A 23,170-nucleotide genomic window follows, 5' to 3' on the forward strand; every position below is an offset into this window, starting at 1 on the left:
CTTATGACATCTGGAATAAGTCTATTACTGCCTTATATAGCAAATAAGAAACAAAACTACCACAGCAGTCATATGGTTGACCTCTGACCTGCCTCCATGTGGTCCTCATCAAGCCATGATCTCAACCCGCTAGACTTTGGAGTTTGAAACTTCTTGGAACAACAAATTATTTCCCTTCATGACGGTGTGGTATGCAATGCACACGGCTTTCATCGTCAAGCTTTAGAAGTAGAACATATCGAACAAAATATAAAGCTAACTGTAGTATTGAAATATATGATAAATTGGTTTTGAGTGGGTTTCTCTTGATTGAATAAAAATAACATTTTTCGTGCTTTAGTCATGCTACAACAAGTTTTTTTTGAAATTAAATGGTCATAGGTTGTCATGTTTAGTTATTAACATCTCATCTACATCACTACCAACTCTACTTCATCTGTTTAATATAACTTCCCCACTAGTAGAAAGGACCCTCTTGCTCGACGCCAAAGTTGTGGAATGTGTAAGTTTTTCATGGCTTGATTAAACCAATTTGAAAAGGCAGTATTTTCATTTACTGTTTCATAACTTCAATGGATCTTTGTGGTTGTAAAAATTGACGCAACACATTTTTTGTATTGTTTAATCTATGATCTAATATTTCTTTATTAAAATATTGTTTCTTGGAGTTCAAACAATACTCAAATCCAACACTAATCATATTCAATCTCTCTATTAGCACTGACAATGCAGAAAGATGGATTCAACGAACTAGAGGGAATGGGGTTAATGCATGAATATTGATAATTAAATTTGAATAATTTATAAGAGCATGCTTTGGATTATATGGACTTTGCAAACTGTAGCAGGCAATTAATGTTATCATAAGCCTCATAGTAAATGCAGATAAAGTTGTTTTTTTTTAAATTGCCTTTTGTGTTTATATAGATTAAGATTATATGCATGCATATGGTATAATTATAATCGTTAAATGATGGTCATTATACCACCATCTACCTATACAATAAGCATAAATATTAGAGTTGGATTCTCTTTAAAATTCTACAGCACGTTCGAGTTCGATATTTGAATGATTAAAAGTCGAGTGGAGTTCGAGTAAGGCGATAATTCTCATAAATCAAACATCGGATTCGAGTTTCTTATCACGAAATAACTTCAAGTCCTAAGGAGCACAAAAATTTATTATGTTCTTAAATCTAATATAACGTGATTTAAATATAAATATTATATGGCCCTTCGCCTGCGCATTTTAAATTGTCAGCTATAAACTGTATTCAAACTAGTTATAACTTGTATTATCTGGACGTTATGGCCCCATTTCTATCCTTTGTTATGAATGAATACATAACAAATATTTTTAAATTGGGTCCCAATAGTATCTTTTAGTTTGAAAAGTTATTTATAAATTTGTATTTCGCGAGATTAATTATATATTTTCCTTAGTCTCAAATATGAATAAATAGATACTTGATTACCCGAGACTCATATTCGAGTTCAAACTATGTCAAGTTTTTCCAAAGATATTTTCGACAAGTTTGAGTATTTGACCTAAAAAAACCAAAAATTGTCTGTATAGCATTTTTCGAGTTTGGAAAATATTCGAATCCAACTTTAATAAATACCTATATTTGGTTATATAATTTGAAGTATATTTGATATTCAAATTTGCATATTTATATTAATTAAAAATTATAAATTCAAAAAACTTTTCATTTTTTATTATGTAATTAATTTTCCGTATGGAGAATAATAATTAAAATAATACAATTATAATTTGAATGTCCAACACGACATCAGATCATTAACATAAGATTTACCATGTGTTTTTTGTTAGATGTCAACTTTTCTACTACTCATCAGTCATAAAGTGGCAGGTCATGCCCCCAGCGATGATTATGTTGTAGGTAAGTTGAGTGATTTGTAATAGATAAAGAGTGCAAAATATTTTCTTTTTGTTTTCTCATAATTTTTTTCCGGAGAGTGATAATTTTTCAAACAAATACTACTTTAAGTGAGAGTAAGTAGGCCACATGTTGGACATCCCTGCCTTAGATCTGCAAGAGACGTGGCTAATTAGAATAAGGGAACCCCTGCGTGGAGTAGTTGAAGGGAATAAATTCACTTGACAGTTCTAGAATTCCACAGGTTGCCTCTTTTATTATTGTCCTTGCAAGGGCTCTGGGATTGTGGGAAGGTCTTTAATAGTGTTTAGCATTCATTCTTGGAATGCCCTTCAGAGGCAACAGTTAAAGAAGTTTTTGTCATTGAACATCCACATGATAGAGCACCACATTAGGGAAATTATAGCTACAATTTTATCTGATGCTTCATCGAGAAAATCATCCAAAGAAAGTTGAGTTAAATATTTTGCTCTGTTAACTGCCAATGCTCTCATTTTTGTAAGCAAGATCTAAGGACAATAGTTATATTTGCCTCTACAAGAAATACCACTTTTCCTCAAAAAGGTTTTTGCCTCTGTTCGTTTGTTTCTCTGTCTTTTAGATTGTTGGTTTGTTAGAATTATTGCAAAAGTTACGAATATATTTTTTCATAAAGCTTGGTACAAATACATGTTCACCGAAGGAAGCCATTAAATTTGAAGGGATCAAAGTATTACAAAACGTAAAGAATGCGTAATCGACCATAATAATAAAAAAAAATAGGTGGAGGTTTGGCCGAGTGCCCATTTGTCGTTGTGGTTGTACTTTTTAATTTCCTCTGCAAATAAAGTTGACTAGAGATGATGTTTTTTGGCCTCTGTTTGTTTGTTGGTTAGTTTGATTCTTTGTTGTCACCAAGACTACGACGAAAGTTATAGATCGATTTGGATCAAACTTGATACAAAGATTTTATATGGCCACAGTCATAGGTAATTAAATTTTGAGAGCTCAATATTAAAGCTGAAGAAGGTTAAAGTAATAGAAAAAACTAAAAAAAAGTACATAATCGACTAGAGCTTTTGAACAAATTGATGTACATAGCTCAATTGGATTTTAGGAGGAGGTTTAACCCTCTACCCATTTTATTTGCATCTAACGTCACTTATTCCATGTATTAGAAAAAGTTTGGTACCTTTTTATCTCATTTTTATCAAGGAAGTTGTAGATAAATTCTGCCAATAAATATATTCATATTCTAACTATACATTATGCCTCTCTTTCAAGGAAGAAAGTTAGAGAGTTGCTTATATAAATGAAATTTTCTCGGAAGGTATACATATCAAATATACATTTTTTAAGCTGCAAATAATACTGTTCCAGGAAATAAAATAAAAATATATCATTATTTCACAGATGACGTTGCATGACATAATATTGGTAAATGATTTGACGCACATATCATGGATATCAAAAAGTTGTTGCAAAGAAATTTTTGATTTTTTTTTGGTCACCGGATTCTAATTAATTGATTGTTTCTGATAATTTTATTGTCTTATTATGTGAACTAAATGTTTATCCCTTCTGATAATTATCACAATATGAATCTACACCTTCAAAAAAACTTGAACTACGTCGTTTTTGTAGTCTTATTGGAACTAATGATCCCTTCTGATAATTTACCGAGCGGTCTATTAAAATCTGAAAACTTTGAATTTTAAATTTCAACAAGATTATTAATGAAGAATGCAATTTCAAAAAAATAATAATAGTATAAATAAAAGTGTTTCTAAACTTTCTTAATCATTAATGCAGCCACCCTTAGTGGCGATGATGGTTTCCAGGCGGTGGTGGAAGGCCTGGCACCTGTTGCAGATGTAAAAGTCTGGCTGACTGTGACTTTGAGGGCCTCAGTTTTTGTATGACGATCACTGACATGTACTCAAAAGGTGTAATCATGGTTGTTGGCATCAGGGTTGTAAAGGGCCCAAAAAAAGAAGATATCCACACTCTTAAACAAAAAATAAAATTCTTGGGGAATTTTTTGAAATTTTTTTAGTTGTTCTCCAAAAAAATTAAATTTCTAATATTATTTTTTTTTTCAAAAATACATTATTTATTCACAAAAAATTAAACTTTAAATATAAATTTTTTTGAATTTCATAATTCAAATATTAAATTTTCTAATAAAAAAACAAAAAATCCTTAATTTGGGGTGGGGGGGAGCTATTTTTTTTTTTTCATAACTAATAAAAGTAATATATGTATAGTTAAATATGAGCAATAAATAAGAATCAAAATTGCTAATGAAACATTATTTTTCGGACCCCAATTCCAGTAAAAACACCCGATCCTCAGATTCCCGATACTGATTCCGATTAATTGTCTAATCACTATTAAAAATGCATAATCGACTATCACTTTGGAACAAATGGAAGTACATAACTTTAATTGACTTTAATACTTGGTTTTGCGTTTTACCGAGTGTCCATTCTAATTAATTGATTGTTTTTGATAATTTTATTGCTGTTAGCTCTGGATTATGCGGCGTTATTTTGAACTACAATGTTTACTAATGTTTTTAATAAGGGAATGCTTCCTATTATTTCAGATTTATCTGTACATATATCCTATCAGCAATATGAATCTACACCTTTAAAAAAACTTGAACTACGTCACTTCATAGACAACTCTTCATTTTCTTTAGTTCAAAGAACATCAATTGACGTTGATGGATGAAAGAAACGATCCTTTGTTTCACTCCAAAATAAAGGATAGGAATAATTACACTTTTCGACCATGTTAGACGACGCTGCTTAGCAATCACACACCAATTATCTTTCCAGCATTTTCTTATTTGGATTGATGGATTCTTTTATGGCGTTACGGTTTAAAATGGATCTTTTTTATTATTAAAAACTATAATACTTTACCTAAATAGGAGCGCAAGTTATCAAATGGCATTATAATACCCATCCTGGTTCTCGAAATGAGTCTATGATGTATTAGGATTACACATCATACATCATATAATAATAAGGATATGTCTAAGGGTGTCCTCATTTCTGTACTTATATACTTGTTGAATGACGTTCCTTGGAGTGGGATTAGGTTTGAATGGAATTTAGGCCAATTCAAATATCTTAAAACATTAATGTGCACGGTCAAAATATTTAGTGTATATTTAAGTTGGCAAAACAGACGTCCCTGCAGAAGGAAATGCAAATGCATATTGAGTTCAAAGAAGATTCTTAAGTCAGATGGAGTAATTGTAATACTATATTGTTTACTTATAATTAAGTAGTACAACTATATCTGACCTATTAAAGGTACGTATTCAGACTAATACTTCAGGCCACGAACATACTACCGAGTGTATATTTAACTATGACACACTTTTTTAAATCAGGACGGAAATGAGACTCACCCCCCCCAAAAAAAAAAAAAAATATATATTACAAACAGATTACTTTTTGCCCAAATCAAGTTTGCAAAATTCACAGGGAATTAAACTTACTCCAGTCAACTACACATCAAATAAAAAAATGTCTTATGGAAGGTGGAAATACAAGTCCAATCATACAGACATTTTTTGGATGAAAATTTTATTTATTGGCAATGCAGTTTTGACCTTCAATCCTCACCTGACCTCAATCCCCTTATTTGAACGAAGCTATAAATTTCAGGTCAGGATGAAACGCTCGACGTCTAAAAGCACATATATTATTGATGCTATGAATATTTTAAAGCTTGTAAAAGGTAATAAATTAAGTATAAATAAAAGATTAAATTACTTACATCTAATCCATAAATACTAATCAAATTCATTGAATATGAAATATAATTTTAAATTAATCTTCCTGCTTCTTCTAAAATGTTAATTACTTATTACAATTAGTCCTATAAATGACTAAGTTACACTTAATTTCGAAACATTATCATGCAGCCTTACATTGCTTATTACTTGAATTTATATTTTTCAATATTAAAAGTGAAACTGAGAAAAAAAAACAAAAAACATATTCAAAATAAAGCTTTTTTTAAAGCCTTTTAAAGTTGTATTAAAGTAATTAACTGACCTAATCCACCATGATTAAAAATTGATTAGAAAGTTCAAAAGTTGCTCCTTTGTTTCTCCTTTTGATTTCTTGGATTTATTTTTTCTTCAATGTGAGGACTGAGTTGTACAATGATAACTACAAAATTATGATATTGCAGCAGGCAACCTCATCCAATGCGGATGGGACTTATTGTTTGCCAAAAACTCGCAGAAAATAATAAATACTTCAACGAAATGTAAATCAACAATGAAAATCTAATGTTTTTACATTAACAATAACAAATTACAGCTGTTGAAATCCCAAACTCATGATGTTTTAAAAATAAGGGCGACCTCAATTATTTTTACAAGTATTTTTATAATTTTAATTGATATTCACTGGTAAAAAAATAAATGGAATAGTTCACAAAATGATACAAATGTAAATAACGTAATTATTATTATCCTTCAACTGTTAATCAGGTCATTAAATACTTTTTACGTACTGCACTTTAAAAATGATATTGAATAACGGAAGGTTAATAAAACAAGTAGCTGTCTACTTAATCGACAGCTACTTAAGTAAGGAACCAATTAATACCCTTACTTAGTCAGTTCAAATATACCTTAAAAGGGATTCCCCCCTTTTGTACAAGGGTGCCTTAAAGTTATTATTAATATGATTACATAATTTGCAGCTGTTATTCTTTATTTCCTTTGAAAAACAAAGTCAAATTTAAATAAACTCTCTAAGCATGGTCCTTTAAAGTAAAGTCCATTGATTGATAGCCTGTTTAACTAACTTTTGTTCACAATGTGTTAAAATATATGTACGAACAGAATAGTGTTTCATTTTTTTCTCTATAGATTGATTGATAGAGCAATATAGGATTTCAAACATGTAGCACAATAGAAAAACACATATAAACTCAAATGTTACGTAACGAAATGTCTCTTTTAAAGCGTCATATAATTCATCAAAAAGGTGATACTGTACTTTTATTTTAAAGGTTATTTTTGTGTGTAACTTTGGAAGGCTCAATGAGTAATGGTATTGAACCACTCCTGGTCCTGATAGTGTACAAAAAGTCTTGGAATGTTATTAAAATAAAAATTTAAGATCATTCGTTTGCATTTTTTTTTTTGTTATCATCAAGTTCGAACTTTTAGGGTGGAAGCTTTTTTTCCTTATATAATCATTAGGTCAGATTAAATACTCTTTATTAAGAAATAGAAGTTTAAGGAAAGGAGATTGCTTTTTTAGTCCAAGCTGGTCATACGAACATCATGAACAGGAGCTCAGTTAGTAACAAGAGTGGGTCAGGAAACGGGTATTTCTCTTGGGATTCTTTTCGTGGGATTTATCAAGGATTTTGTATAATTCATTTTGCCTTTTAATAACCAGATCAACAGTGAAGGTTTTTTTATCACAAAAGAAAACGACCCTGCTTCCATGATGCTTGACATAATTCAGGATGCGTTTAATGACCTAGAGACGAGTGTTTGTTTTTTGTACCGTACTAAAAAAGGGTAATTATCAAAGTCTTAGGGACTTACCACCAGCAATGCTTATGGCTCTAGACATTGCAAACTTTTGGTTTTTTTCTTAGCTAGCTCCGTCCCTTTCATTATTGGATTGGCGTAAAAGGCCTCCCAGGCCTTTTCTTTAGTAAATTTGGTTGGTGAACCCCTTGAAAGTTTGTCTTCAATAATATTTCCAGCTTCAAATCAATTCACAGCAATGCCTGCCTGCTACATATTGAGGTCAAAAGTGTAGATCATGTTACTCTGGCAATCCAAGGAATATAATTTACATATGAAAAATGAAACTCTCAGTTATAGCTGGATCAGGCATATATCAAAGTATCATTTAATTATACAACTTCCCAATTTATAACACATATTTTATACATCTCTGTACATGTAGCACTTTTCAGATAACGCTGTTAGAGGCGTTTAATACTACTCTATAGCTAACTACAGGGTGCAGACGCTAATTTTTTGGTCGATTTAATCGTATTTAAATGTATGGTTTAATTAAAATGTCGTGTAATTTTTTTAAATACTGAAATTTTGTCAAATATAAGCCCTGTTTCCATGCAGTTCTTATTTTGAATCCGCACCAGACGAGTAAACAGGAGGTAAAACGATGTTTTTGCTGTCCAAGCAATTGTCTTCAAGTCGTTGTGTTACACCAGAACACACCATATTCTGTAAGTAATTTTTTTTCTTCTTCATGAGTTTATAGTTCCGGACCACCCAGTGGTATGAACCTATATTTCAATTAGATACACTTTATAAAAGGAGTCTATGTCCATCGTAATTCAAAAATTCGATACAGGTTTGGCCAATAGCATATAAATATATTTTTCAATTAGTAGTGAGGATAGTGATGGCGAGACGTCTGTGATATGGGGTTTGTCACAAAGCTTCTTGGATCTCAGTATCATTAAGAAAATATCTCAAGTGTATGATGATAACCAACATTTATTAATTAATTTTTATATATGCATACAGGTTATATTTTGGCGCATCTCAATAAATGTGCAATGATTTGAATTCACCTTAACAAACATGATATTTCCTGCTCCTTTAACAATATTAGTGTGGGCGATTTTTTTAATTGAAGAATAGTTTTAAAGTAATCCATTTGTTAAAGAAATAAACTTTTCTTGAGCGTTTGCCATCCCCAATGTGTATACTTTTGGTATTTATAAACTATATTAGTTGTTATAGAGTGGATATCCAAAACGATTCAATTACGATTTCATTTTCATTATTTTTAATTACGAGGTTTTATTTTCCCCCTCATCACAGATGTTTGTTTCTGATCTAATGAATCCTTATCACAGCTAAACTGTTCTACTCCATAACATTCTTCAAATTGTCATGGATTCCCAAATTAATTATAGGGTTTCTATTTTTTTTCACCCGCAAAAAATTCTCCCGATTAGTACCACTTAACTAATATCTCCTTTTTTAAATTTGATTCAGATGGATGTAACAATAGAATATAAAACTACAATGATATAAAGAGTTTTTCATTAAGAGCGTCTCAACTTTTTTATAAATAAAATACAAACGGTTAAATATTTTGGCTAACTTATTTTTTCAGTACAAATTATAAACACATACATTTTTGTGTAAGAATAAATTTATCTATCGCAAGCACGCTTACAGAAGTACCAAACTACTTTTTCCAATAAACTGACCGATATTAAAGCAATTTTGAGAGTCATATATTCTCAGAGCTCTTTTAACATCGACTGCTTACTTCAAACAACCTAAAGAAAATGATCCAAAAATTGCACGATCGATGAGGGAAATCAAGTGGTCCCTTTCTCAAAATAACGCACTCATGAAATTTAGATTGTAACATTTGATGTGTTACAAGTAGAACCCTTTCGTTGTAGCCAGAGGTTTGGCAAGTCCATACCTAGCAACTAGGCCCAAAAAAATCAGTTGTCATGGTGTAAAAGCGATTTCCATTTACAGTAACGTGGCGATTATCATAATCAACGAAAAAATATGGCTCAAAGATCCCTCCAGCATGAAGTCCACACCAAACAAAATATCTTTTCGGGATGCAATGATGTCTCGTGAAGTATTTGTGAATTCCTGCCTGAACAATAACGCATACATTGCATATTAACAAATCCATTGAGCCAAAAAGAAACTTAAGATGATTTTGCAATGAAAAGGGGGTATTTTGTATTACGGTTATATTGAGAATAAATTTGGAGAATTGTAATCATTATTAAATGTATATTCATAAACTTTCTAAATGGCACAGGAAGAAGAGAAATATCGTGCCGTTTTTCCCTACCGGTAAAAAAATAAAAGCGTACCGAATGAAAAATTAGGTATCACGTTCTAGGATACATTATCGAAAACAAATATTAAATATATTTTATGATGATTCATTCTGCATTAATATTAATATTATTTTCCCAAATTGCAAGGATTAAGTCTTTATTAATTAATTAATATCTGACACTGTAATTCTCATGATTGGTTTGCACTTGGACGATAAACAAATACTACACACAGAATACAATTATAATTATTTTTTTTTCAAATATTAAATTTTTCTAGTAATTAGCAGTAATTCCTTAATTTGGGGGCTACATCCCCTCCAGCCCACTGTCAGTGGTTGACCTTGATTCTCTTCTATTCAGCCCTTCAACGCAGGAACCCTCCACTATTATATATATAAGATAAACCTATTTATATAATCGTGTTGATAATTTTTACACAAAGGACAAAAGTATGCAATACCCCTGCTCATAATTTTTTTTCGACAAAGTGTCCGTGCGCAGATATTTCAGTATTTGGAGTGGATAAAAGTCCTAGAAAAGTAACATATGATTATACAATTTTTTATATTCAATGCCATAACTATTTTTTTATATAATCATATAAAAAAATAATAATAGAATAGTTTCCGATAGTTGGTCAAAAAAGGAAGGTGTTAAAAAGAGGGCACGTTCTTTTTACAGAGTATTCCTTTTTGTATATTACAAGATATCTAAAGCACTATGTAGAAGGGTTATTAAAAGGAAAGGAAGTCATTCTTTTATCACACTTCTGCTTCTTAAAAATTAAGGACAAGGAAGGTTTGTATATATTTATAATGTATATTTTCCTAATAATTAATTATGCACACGTTATAGTCCCGAAACATTAAATAGTTTACATACAAGAACATTTTGATGGTAGAGTTTGGCTGTCAAAAACAAAGCAGGCTAAAATGATTATCCTCAAACTGGAATTTGAATTATAGTTGTGGTGTGTCAAAATAAAAACAATCTTGAACAAAAATTAAGAAAAAAATAAAATCTCTTTATATTTTTTTACTTATTATTGTTATAGACATATTTACGTCAATTAGAGGATGTCAAATCAAATTTGTGGATTGAGTTAAGGTGCACAAGAAATTCAACTATAGTTTAGAAACTTTTTTTAATTCAAGAAACTTATATTGGTCAAATTAAAAAAAACAAATAAAACATTATAGTGTTGTGACGATTAATGTATACTACTCTAAGTGCTTAAAGTGTTACTAATCATAATTTGATCATCCTACATAGTATTAAAATAATTAATGTATATGTCTGATTAACGTTTCCCCCGTATAAAAAAGCAATGATAAAAACTTCCAAAACGGAGACTTGAACAGCCTTTTGACATGAAAAAAAGTTGTTTAGAATTCCGTATAACGTACGTAGGGCCTTGTTGCATTCTGATTTTTTTTTTCAAAAAAACTTTATTTTTAGAGAATAGAGAAAATTTTTACTATTTTGCAAATTTTTGAAATTTTATTCCATTTTTTTTTTAATAGCTCTGAATTTCTTTTAAATTTTTGGAAAAATTTAATATTTTGTAATTATTTTTGAAAAATTTTTTTTTTTTTTTTGAATTTGTTTTCAAAAAAAATAAAAAATAATAATCCAAAAACCGAGCCCCCCACCCCCTCCAAAATTAAATCTTGTGGACGCTCCAATCACTGAAGCTAAAAATGTTTTGTGTAGGTAAGGGGGTACTTCAAAGGAATTCTTTTTGAAAAGAGTATTGCAATTTGTATAATTCCTGAACTTATTCAAAATAATTAATTGAAATAATAAATAGCACTATCCAACAAAATCACACTTTTTTTAAGCATTAGAACCACAAATGAGTTCTACATATATTTGAAGGCTCAATAAAGTTCTTTTTTCAATCCTTTTGATTAACGGAAGAAAATTAAAAAAGGTTTTTATCAATAAATATTTTTATAATAATTTGACACTTTATTTTAGCTTTTTCTAAGGGATCGATCATAAATTGGCGAAATTTCTTGGGTCAGAAGGAGAGTTTGTATATCCTAGAGAACAGTTTTGTGTTTAGGTAGAGTACTTTCCAAAAAATGAATATAGATCCATCGCCTTCTGAGAATGATATTGATTTTAATGACAACTCCAATATTGTTGAAGAGTACGCAATATATTTATCCATAAAACTTTGAAATGAAATACTAAATAAGATGGACTAAGTCTCCATTAATTATCATAGATTAAATAAAAATATGTTGGATATATTTGCATTCATTAAATTTGGAATGAATGTGAAAACGTAATTATTAGCTACCTGTTTACATTCATCGTAGATATAATTAATTTTTTCCAGTACAATGCTAATTATGATATTATTTAAAAAAACCAAATTAATGAAAGTTTCACGGACATAACATTTTCTAATATAATACCAATATAATTAATCATTTTTCATCCCTTCGATCCTTTTTATTTCTATATTTTTGAATTACGTTATACATATGGGAATATATATATATTGGGAAAAATTGCATTGGAAAAAATGCAAAGGAAATGTCACTAAATGAAAAAAATGGCAGATTAAAACTTGTAAAACAAATATTAATGTAAATTCCTTTATCAATGTTTAATTCCATCAATTAATTTATTTATTAAATAAATATTTTAGATATTTAATGAAGACAAAAATGGTACTATGAAATTAATTCGACACACATGTAATTATCTAATTTATTTAATAGCAGTACATATGGTTGGGACCAATTCTATGGGAAAGTTTCAGGTCCTCAAAAATTTAAAATGCCTCAATATATTATGGTAAGTCATTTGTCTGGTACAATATGAATAATCCCTCCTGTATATTTGATAACTGTGAATTAAGTGGAAGCACTTCTTCCATTCGAACTATCGTTTTGTTTTTTAGTTTTTTCCCCTTAATATATATTTTATTAGAGATAGGAATTATATCGATTCAAAAGAATCTTGCCATTTTTTTTACTTAGTCAGGTATAGTTTTTTTTTTCATTGACATTATTTCCTTTGCCAGATTTTCCTGACACATATTGTACATTCGAAGTTATTGTCCAAAATAATAATTGAGATTGCAAAGATCCTACCATGGCAAAAGTTGCGGTTTGACAATAGAAATGAACGTAGATAAATATATTTTAGGAGGACGTCCTCCCACATTTAGTGATCAAAAGTTTTCCATATGAAATCCATTTTTTGTTCGGAGTCAAATATAATAAATATATGTACTATTATAAAATGAATATCTTATTCTATTAAAAAAATTGTCAAGGGATTTTACGAGGTTTCAAGAAACAATAAAGGCTTTCACAAGCAAAGTTATTTATAGAAAGTAGGGCTCAAGGTAAATATAATAGAATGTATGTTTTTGAGAACAATTTTTGATGTTTTGTTGAGAGGAGCAGCTGACGTGGAGCGTAATTAGTTGGAAAATATAATCATATAGTTTCCAAACAATCCTGAATTAAATATAAAATGAACTAAATATATTATGTATCTAATTCTTTTTAAATTTATGCATTATTTTTCAAAAATCTTTTAAGAATAATTCAGGCTGATATATCCAAAATTAGAAGGAAAGAAAGGTATACTTTACAATTCAAATTGTTTATTGTGATTAAATGTAATTTTTCTAGGCTCTTATCCTGAAATACAAATAAGATGCTTGGTAAATCAATCAATAACATCAGCAAAGAAAACTGGTATTTTAGTATAGATAATGATCATTCTAAAGAATTCCCTTTACTTGAGGCTATGGAAGTTAAATATTTATCAGAAAATAAGTAGAGTAGAAAAATGTGGAAATTCAGGCTAATATTGAGAGAAAAGAATATCTTAATTGGAGAAAAGAGAAGAAAAAATTAGGTTTGAAAATAAAAAGTCATTTCTCTTCAAAAACAGAAGTGAAAGACAGAAATAACCAGCCTTAAACTAAAAGTTACAGCAGCGATCTACATCAAGGTAAGTCAATGTGTGTATGAACAAAAAGGAGAATGCAAGGCCAAATAACTGGACTGACGAAAGTTTAAAGTTCTACCACTTTTGCCAGCTTTATCAACTTTGAAAAAATTGATTTCAAAATTCAAATGTTCCCCTCTGCTTTAGCATAAGCTTTTAGATATTTTGAGACAAACATGAAGGGTATTAGCAGGTAAATTAACCTTACATTCTAATTTGAAACACAAAGTATCAACAGATTCTCCCTTGGAGTGGGGTATTCAAGAACTCGGTTACACAGCGGGATACCTGGCTAAAAAGTTTGATGTTAAATAACCAGAATATGGATGCAGGACACGAGATTATCCTCATTGTACTCCAGATATAGCTCCTTGGATATCAGCCTTATCCAGAGCGAGGGTTCACTAAGCCAGAGAGTTCATTTTTTTTTACACAAATAAAACAATTTGAGGCCAGTTTTGAGGCTTATCATGTACTAAAAACTTCAAAACAACATGAAGTTATTGAGTTATTAATATTTGTTCTCCAAGGGTAAGCTCCAAATTTCTCTCGGGATGTCATAGTAAAATATGCTCCATCAAACCTTCATTAGAATTAAGGAACTTTTTAATAGTCTAAATGTGCAAAAACAAACAAGAAAATTTCTTATAATTGGTTAATAATGAATTTACCATATATTAAATTTGGTTATCCAGATGATTTTTAATATTAAGTTAAAATAAATAAAAATATACTTTTAATCATTTTATGTATTATCAAATTACATTATAAATTAGACAAAATGCATTATCCAACTAGGTCAACTTACATTACATGTCTTGAGTGCTCAGAAAAAGTATCCTTTCTATTTATTTAACTTCATAGAACTTCTATAATTTAATATTAAAAAGGAAAAAAAAAAAAAAAAAAAAAAACACTTTTGCCTTTTTTGCAAAGAAAATACTATTTTTCAGCATCTTAATCTAAATATTACAGTATTTCTAATATAATACAAACGCAAATAAATAATGATAATTATTCTAATAAGCTTCTATGTTTAAATATCCTTACATTTTATATATTCAGGTCTAATGACGAACTAATATTAACATTGATTTATTTCGGCAAAAAGTTAAAAGATATAGGCAGAGAAGAAGGAAAAACTCAATGATTAACTATAAAAAAAAAGAAAAGAGTTTCTTTAATTAAGATGTATTGCTTTCGATTCAAAGATTGACGGTACAAAAGTGATTAAATTTCTTAATGAAAAGTAAACAAAAATTCGCCCAAGGACCCATTCAAAGAAGTCATAACATTTTTGCTCTCATGTGTGACGGATGCAACAGATATGTCGGAACGTGGTCAGGAATAATCACTAAATTAGAGTTATCAATAGAAAGGCCTCTATAAAGGCTTGTATACCTTCTTAACATGAAGAAATTGCCCTTAAGAGTAGTGTTTAAACAATTACAAAAACCAAATCAATTTTAATTTAGCAATTCTCCTTTTAAAAGTTAATCATTAACTTTTCTTTGCCTCTCTCTTCTAACTTTTTGCCGAACGGAATTCAGCTTCAATGCGTCACAGACAACACAAAGTTGATGTATTCATGAACATTTCTTATTCATATTAAAATCCATTTTGATATAATATAATGTCCTTTTATTTTAACTAAATTTTTTCCTTTTATTTAGTAGCATTTTTATTTTATTTTTCATTTTCTATCTCAATTTTTGTTTTGAACGATACCTTCTATTGTACGCCTTTGCGAAAAGATGATTCCTAACTTGAACGGTTCAATCAAAACTAAATTTTGTTAATCTATTTGTTATTGACTTGTATAAAAATGTTCAAGGCAATGTTTGTAACCCTCCCTCCTTTTTTTTCAATTAATAAAGTTTGTCATTCTGGAAGACATATTAATTATAAAACGTGATTTTTCGATACTCATGAACTAACAAGGAAGTAATATAGTGCAAAACCAATTAGGTCTTGCCACTGAATTTTCTCATCTAAAAACTGAGGTTGAGTTATTGATCCTTGTTCCACTCCAGACATTAGTTAGAACTCATTGATACGGGCCTCGAAGATGAAATCCGCTCTCCCTGTGTGTCGCCTTGGAATCTAACGACATATTATTTATTTTAAAACCTGCGTAACATATTGTATCTATGTATGGTACTCATTGTGGAGTACTTTGGTATACATATATCAAAATATATGTGCATATTAGTTAGTGTAGTATAAAACCGGGATATGAGAAGACGACCCATAACAAACGATAAGTAGTAATTACACTATCAAATAGCGAAAAGTGTACATCAACAGTATATGCTCAGTTTAATATAGTTTATCTTGTGATTCCAAATATGGCCTTATTTTTTTCTGCTAGCCTCATGACCTTCAGAAAAAGGCCATACATTTATTTTCTATTTTTGGCTATTTTTAAGGCTCAAAGCTTGGTGTTGAAGATAGAGATACATTTCGTGAATATATTTTAAAATGTATGTATCATACTTAAAACTCGAGTTATCATTGTTTAAAGTTGAAAATAGGTGTTCTTTATTCAGAGGCTCATAGCTTCAAGAAGAATTTATTCAAAAAGTTTAAAGGTATCTTATTTAATATCTGAAAATAGGAACTTTAATTTACAACAACGAGTCTCTCCAAGAACATTCTATATCGTTGTCACCTTGAAATAAGGCCACCACAATATTTCAAGATAAAACTAATTTTGAATTGATCTCATATTAAAAGCCCATATATTAGCATGCCCTAGCTAGAAAGAGAAGAAAAGAAAGAGAGAGAGAGAGAAAAAATATTTCAAAAACTCAAGAATCGATAGCTGAAGCCCCTGTCACTGAGGTCAAACATGATTTTTACTGGTAAGGGGTACTTGGGTTAAATATATATTTAACAAATGGTCCATCACTAAAAAAAGAAAATTTAATATTTAATTTTTTTAAATTAAATATTTGTTGAGGATCCCTGATTTATGTAATAACTATTATCTCCTGTTGTAGAATAACTTCCCCCGTATACTTTAATAGCGTCAAGGAAATTACAAATAGTCCAGGGACAAATTGTTAACATAAGTATGCATACTGCATAGATTATGCATGAATACTGCATACAAACAGGTTCTTAGTAAATCCTCATAAATTTAGAATAGTATACAACTCCCATTATGTCAAATATGTAGATTCGTTTTCAGGTATTCGAAAATATATTGTACAAGGTGTGGAAGCTATCAATGCCCCCAATTTGGCAAACTCTCTTGGGAAAACACAGGCATTTAGGCAACCTATATTTTTTTTTTGTTACATAGCTTGTTCAAACTTGCACCAGTGAGGAAAAGTGGAATCAATTGACGAATTTGTTGTCCCAAATATTTAGGAAAAGTCACGGAGCCATCCTTGGAATCCGCCCCGGGAGTGGTAACATAATAATTGCTCATACTCTGGGACACAGTGAACCCTTCCTTCGTTAGGTTAGGAGGGAATTTAAGGTCTCTAACGGTGATTTTAAGGCAACAACAATTTGAGCTGAGTCTCATATGGCCCCAAGACAATTTTGACAACTTCATCTCGCCGAACTTTTGTCCTCCAAACAAGCCTGATCTGAATCCGATGAATTTTTTCGTGTGGACCATGATCGAAACTCAAACCAACGAATACGAAAGACGAACTTATCAGCCGGATCAAAAAAACAGTTCCAGGATTTGCCAAAGAACCGAGTGGGGAAGGCCAGTTAATGCCTTGTATAAAGACTATAATTGAGGCTGGGTGTGATTTTATTAAATGAATTAATTAGAATCCATCACAAATTAAAAATTTGGTTTTATTTTCTAATCTGATAACTGGTTGGAGAGAAAATTTGAAAAAAAAAGAATCCTTTTTGGTGCACAGAAAATTTGAACATGTTACGGGCAATGTAGAAAATCAGGAATTTTGTAAAAAGCCAGTACAATATACCAAATGCTCGTTTGAGTGGGCAATGTTCAAAATGCCTGACGATCTATAAAATTTCCAATAGAGTGCTCATTTTACGTTCATTTACTTTGTCAGATAAAATAATTGGTGGTAATTTGATAGTAAAACAATTCATTGGAAGCAATTTGACCATTAAGAATTTGATTATGATATAATTTCATTGCTAGAAATTCGTGTGCACTTTTATTGAAATTTATATTTAAAATAAAAAATTTCACAAAACTCCAGTTTATTTTGCAAATATACCTTGGCCAAGAAGTTGTGCAGGTGGACTGCTGGTCCTTAAGGGGGATCACAACATATCGACAACACTATCCTGAGTATCAAGGACCCCTCCTAATATACTATAATGTACCCCAAACCGCGGATTAAGCAAGTGAACTGCATATCTACGAGGGGATCAAAACTATCGCCGTCACTATCTTGAGTATCAAGGACACCTTCTAATATCTTATGATAAAACCCGGCCCACGAGTTGTACAAGTTAACCACTGGTCCAAAAGTTGGATCAAAACCCATTGCTTCCACTTCCTTCATCATTAAGGACCCCTTCTTACATCATAAAATAAATCCCACCTACAGTTTTGCAAGTGAACTGCAGATTAAAAAGGTGGGTTTTTACCCACCGCTATCGCTGCACCCCGAATACCAGCTGTCGACTTGCACAACCTGGTCGCCGAGGTTTATTTATAAAATAGTTTGACGTATTGGCAAAAATGTTTGGCTACTAAGTTATTTGTTATATTTCTTTAATTTTTAGACGGGTACATTATAAAATTAGACTACCTGGAGACGAGCCAAAGGCTGCTACTTATTTTATTTCAAATACATGCTATCCTGCAAGTATGAAAAAATTAGAGTATACACTAAATGAAGGAAGACAGTACATTGTATTTGGTTTATAAATTCACGCAATTTTGAAAAACAAGTCGCGAGTGAACTACTTTTCTCAGGTGAGCGGTTTGCGAACCGATTCGGACCAGCATTTGTGACATCCCTAGCGCCTGCTTCTGTCATAATTATCATTTTAAGACTGTGCAGGTAGGACATAGTATCAAGACCACACATATTTAGTCACGTTTTCTTTGAGTAGGATTATGGATAAATGTAGAAATAATCAATTGGATACACGATGTGCTCCATCATCACAAAAGCTGCATTGATTTTTCTCAAAATTACGTCTGGACTACATTAATATTCTTTGACGAATTATTATCGTCAATTTATATTAGCAAATTGTTCTGATGGATCCTTGAAAGGTCTTACAAAGTAAAGTAGGAAAAGTTCATCAACACAATGAAAGAATTAGAAATTGATTGATTTTACATTTTTGAAAGAGCCCATATCGGAGTCAAATGATGCCTCATAAATCAATTGAAGGTACTAAAACTATAGGCAATATTCTTGAATATCCCAACTTATCTCAAAAGTTTGAATACAAAGTCTGTAATGGACGTTTAAATATCTGGCTATCCAAATTGTCCCAGCGAATCTTGAACAAATTTTCCCCAGCTCAACTTTATCAAAATTTGATAAAAAAAAAAAAGTTGCATTCACGATCTGCTGGGTACGCTTTATGTTACTTTAAGCAAAAAATAAAATAAAAAACATCTCAAAAAGAACGGACATATATTCAGGATTTTGGTTCAAGCTTGCTTTTGTATTAATTACCATTACTATTAACAATATTGAAAGGATTTCTAAACAAGGAAGTGATATTTTTGGAAAAAATTGACATTAGTTCATATAAAACTTTCCCTTTTTAAATAATTATCCAAATTAATTATTATGTTATTTGAACAAATAACCCCAAACAATTTCCAGTCTCACAAACATTATTAACTTCAAAAAAAAAAAATTGTATATGAATGCCGCAAATAATAAATTTATAAAGTTAATCGTTCCAATGAAAATATTAAAAATTCATAGATTTTATTTAAAAGGAGACTATGATCAGCGTTAACTTAAACTTCTAGTGAATCACATAAAGATTATACAGGTATATGCCAAACTTATAAAAGAAATATCAATACAAAGCCACCCAAAACTTGCAGAAGAATTTTTTACAATTTTTTTCGAAGTAATTTTTAATTACGATGTTTCATTACGCAAGCAAACGACAGCTGAAAATAAAATAAACAAGTTTTGTTTTTAGTCCATGTCTTAAATTTTTTCTATATGTCGGAGCAAAAACAAAAAAGGCAACTCGTGTGCGATCTCTTCCGCGTCAAGAAATTGGCAGATTTCTGGGATACATCCATAGAGCTCTTCTCCACCCCTCAACTCAATCCCTGGACTTTACTGTTTGTTATGTTTTGGAGAATAAATATCTGCTGCACCTATCTTCCAAATTTAGATTAGCTCCGAGCTCCAAAGAGGTGGCAATCTGTTCCTTGGCATATTAAGGCTCTTTTGCTTATAAATGAGGAAATATAGTATTTAAACATATAAAAAATTGCTTTTCAGTTGTTTTTTCTTGATTCCATAAAAATTATAGATCTCCTCACTCCGTAAAACTGACTGAATCAGCTGTATGCTGTACACAGTTTTTAATGATATTTATTATTTCAGAATTATTTTTTTCCTTTTTAGAAATACCTTCGCCTTTTTAATAAATTGTGTCCATTTTTTATGTTGTTTAATATGTTATAATTTTTTACTAATAACATTAAATATATTTTAATTTTAGAGAATTATACCAATTGCAAGGCCGAGTCTAGAACAGTACCTGGGTGCTCCCCAAAAACAGGGCCTGTCTATATGTTCAAATTGTTTAATTTGATAAATGAGGATTTTTTTATTTAAGTGATTACTATTCAAGATTATTTATGTGTAATATATTAAACTCATCACATACCTATCCTTCGGATTAGAATTAACAAGGATTTGAGTTCCTGTGACCCAACAGTAGTAATTAATGGCATCCTCCGCATTAACACAATCGATATTTTTCCCTTAAAACAAAAGATAGGCCACACATTAACACATTATCGATAACACAGAGACCTTAAATTACCCACTAAATCCTGTAGCCCCACAACCACAGATCCCAGAAACAAAAATGCTGTTGTGAATGTATAATGAAGACGAAATGGTAAGTCATCTATATACGCCTTCCCTTGATCACGGGTCTTGAAATAGCCCACAAAGCCTATGACAGTGCTAAATAACATCCTAACAATTACTAATATATCTTCTTTGAACTTAGAGGGAGACAAAATATTAGAATATTAAATACCTTATCAAAACGATGTTACTTCCGACGCCGGCCATGACTAGGACTTTTCTTTAAAAAGGGAGGGTTTCTGCTGTTTTTTCAGCTTATTAGTATTCTTAATTATTTATTACAACCTTTTCATCAAAAGAAACAGAAGGAAAGGTCTAAGATCACTTGTTAGCCGAGTCGTTTCAACTACATTTATAATTATAATTCTTGATAATTGTTCCCAGTAACTGAGCAACACCTAATTCAAATTTAACCCCATCAACGATGACAGGAACACAGGGATATAGGGGTTACTTTTGATAAAACATCATTGCTGCGTTCTATATAGATTATATATTTTTTGAAACTAGGATTAAGCAATACCCTAAGGTTATTAAGATCCAAAAAATTCCTCGGATCTTTTTTTAAGATTCATATAAGTTCGAGTACCAGAAGCAGGTTCGGGACTCTGATCTTTTCGTATATCCGGTTTACTTATACTGTACTCGTGAACTTTGGATACGGATCCACGACCCGTCCTATCTCCAGATGGGACCTTACTGGACTGGACTCCTGCTCTCGGTACTAAATTAAGAGGACAAGTTGGAATACATCACGTCTTTACCAGGCTAACACACAAATACCGTATGCATTTTGTTGTCAGCTGTCGACACATTCCCTCCTCTGAAATGATATGATTTATATTTTTGATAAATAACAAAGTAATCAGTTATGGGATACTTATGCTTCGTTCCCAAAAGATTCCCGTCTTTTGGGAACGAAGCATAAAATTTCGTAAAAATAACAAGATGGCCAATATATATTGGCTAGCTACCAGATGATTTTGGTCCTTTTTTCTGTTTTTTTTTTGTAGGAAAGATTGTATAAGAAAAAATTTCTATTCTCCTGACTCACTCTCTATGAATTTGTGAGGACGTTGCTAACCTATATCTAAGCCACTATTGGTGATAACCGCTGAAGGGGTTTTCAATGTTTTTTATTTATGGTTCTACTTTTTGAATGTATCATCTTCCTATGTCATTCTTGTCTGAACTAAATATTACGGAACAATTTCGTCATTTGATCGCGCAACCTTTACTGCCACTTAATTTAATGGATGTTTTCTTGTACATAAACACGTAGGTATATTATTAATGTGTGTTTGTTTTATTTATGAGTATATTGAAATATGAGAATGGGTTATTTATTATTATTTTTTAGTGATTATGAATGAATCTTTTTAATTTTTTTTCATTCATTCATCCATTCTTTCTTTTCTTTTCAAATCCATTAATAAGCGCACAAAAGAAGCGGCTTGGGGTATAAAAATTATTCTTCTTATTATAAGGAAAATAGACAAAGATAAATGGAATGTTTGTTGTGGATTATTTTTACTACTATAGATACTTAGTTTTATCTATGTACATATGATATTATTATTCAAAACAGCTTTTTACTCTCATGATCGTATGTAAGGGAGAGAAATCAATAAAAACGCTGCACCATTAACAAAAATACATAAAAAAAAAAAAAAACCTTATCCCAAACAAAGTCCGGGAGTCACATATTACATATAATGTAAAGGAAGATTCACAAAATGGAGGGATCATATGAATTAGGGGGATCACTAGTGTTGGGCTTCCTTCTGAACACTATTAGAGTTGTGTGAGCTCGTTAATATTTAATTTAATTCGCTTTTGCCTGGACTTGCAGTTGTAAAATTCAGTCTGCTAAAAAAATTGGTCTTTAGTAATGATAGGACTATAAAAAAAAAAAAAATCCCCATACAGATAGGATTCTTGGATAGCTTTTTCCAAGACAAATTTTACAAAGGCAAGCTTTCTTAGATCCCTTTACAAAACTTAAAATAACAATATCTACACCGACCGCAAGTATTTAGAACACTTTTCTTCACGTTTAGTTTGTGTTTAATTTGTTTCTGCTCAGTTTGTCAGGATTTTTGATGATAAATTTTTTTGGTACAATCTTTATAAAGTTATAAGACTCAAGTACATAATCCACACGGTCTTTTTATATATCTTGACTATCCATTATTTATTAATTATTTCATAAATTTTTTTTTCATAACTTTGAAAATAAGTAAAAAACAGTAATAAATAATAATACATAAATATCAGAATTGCAAATTAAATATTATTTTCCCAATGCCAATATCTAATAGTCTAGAAAAAACACCTAATTCCGATTAATTGTTTCATCACTAATCTTCACCCAGTTTAATTAGATATATTTTTTTGGCAGAAAAATAGTTGAGAAAA

At 30.6% G+C, this 23,170-nt stretch overlaps 1 protein-coding gene across 1 annotated transcript in view; it reads right to left on the bottom strand.

Moving 5' to 3' along the window:
* LOC121130330 (innexin inx3) overlaps positions 1-20,887 on the bottom strand; it is a 34,590-nt gene extending 13,703 nt beyond the window's left edge. The window contains exons 1-2 of the mRNA XM_040726086.2: positions 20,703-20,887; positions 20,544-20,640 (exon numbers count right to left, since the gene is read on the bottom strand). Coding sequence (XP_040582020.1) covers positions 20,544-20,640; positions 20,703-20,859 — 254 coding nt within the window. The 5' untranslated portion in view covers positions 20,860-20,887. The remainder of the gene's footprint in view (positions 1-20,543; positions 20,641-20,702) is intronic.
* Positions 20,888-23,170: the final 2,283 nt, after the last annotated feature.

Source organism: Lepeophtheirus salmonis, chromosome Z (assembly GCF_016086655.4).
Source record: "Lepeophtheirus salmonis chromosome Z, UVic_Lsal_1.4, whole genome shotgun sequence".
Classification (NCBI taxonomy): Eukaryota; Metazoa; Arthropoda; class Copepoda; order Siphonostomatoida; family Caligidae; genus Lepeophtheirus; species Lepeophtheirus salmonis.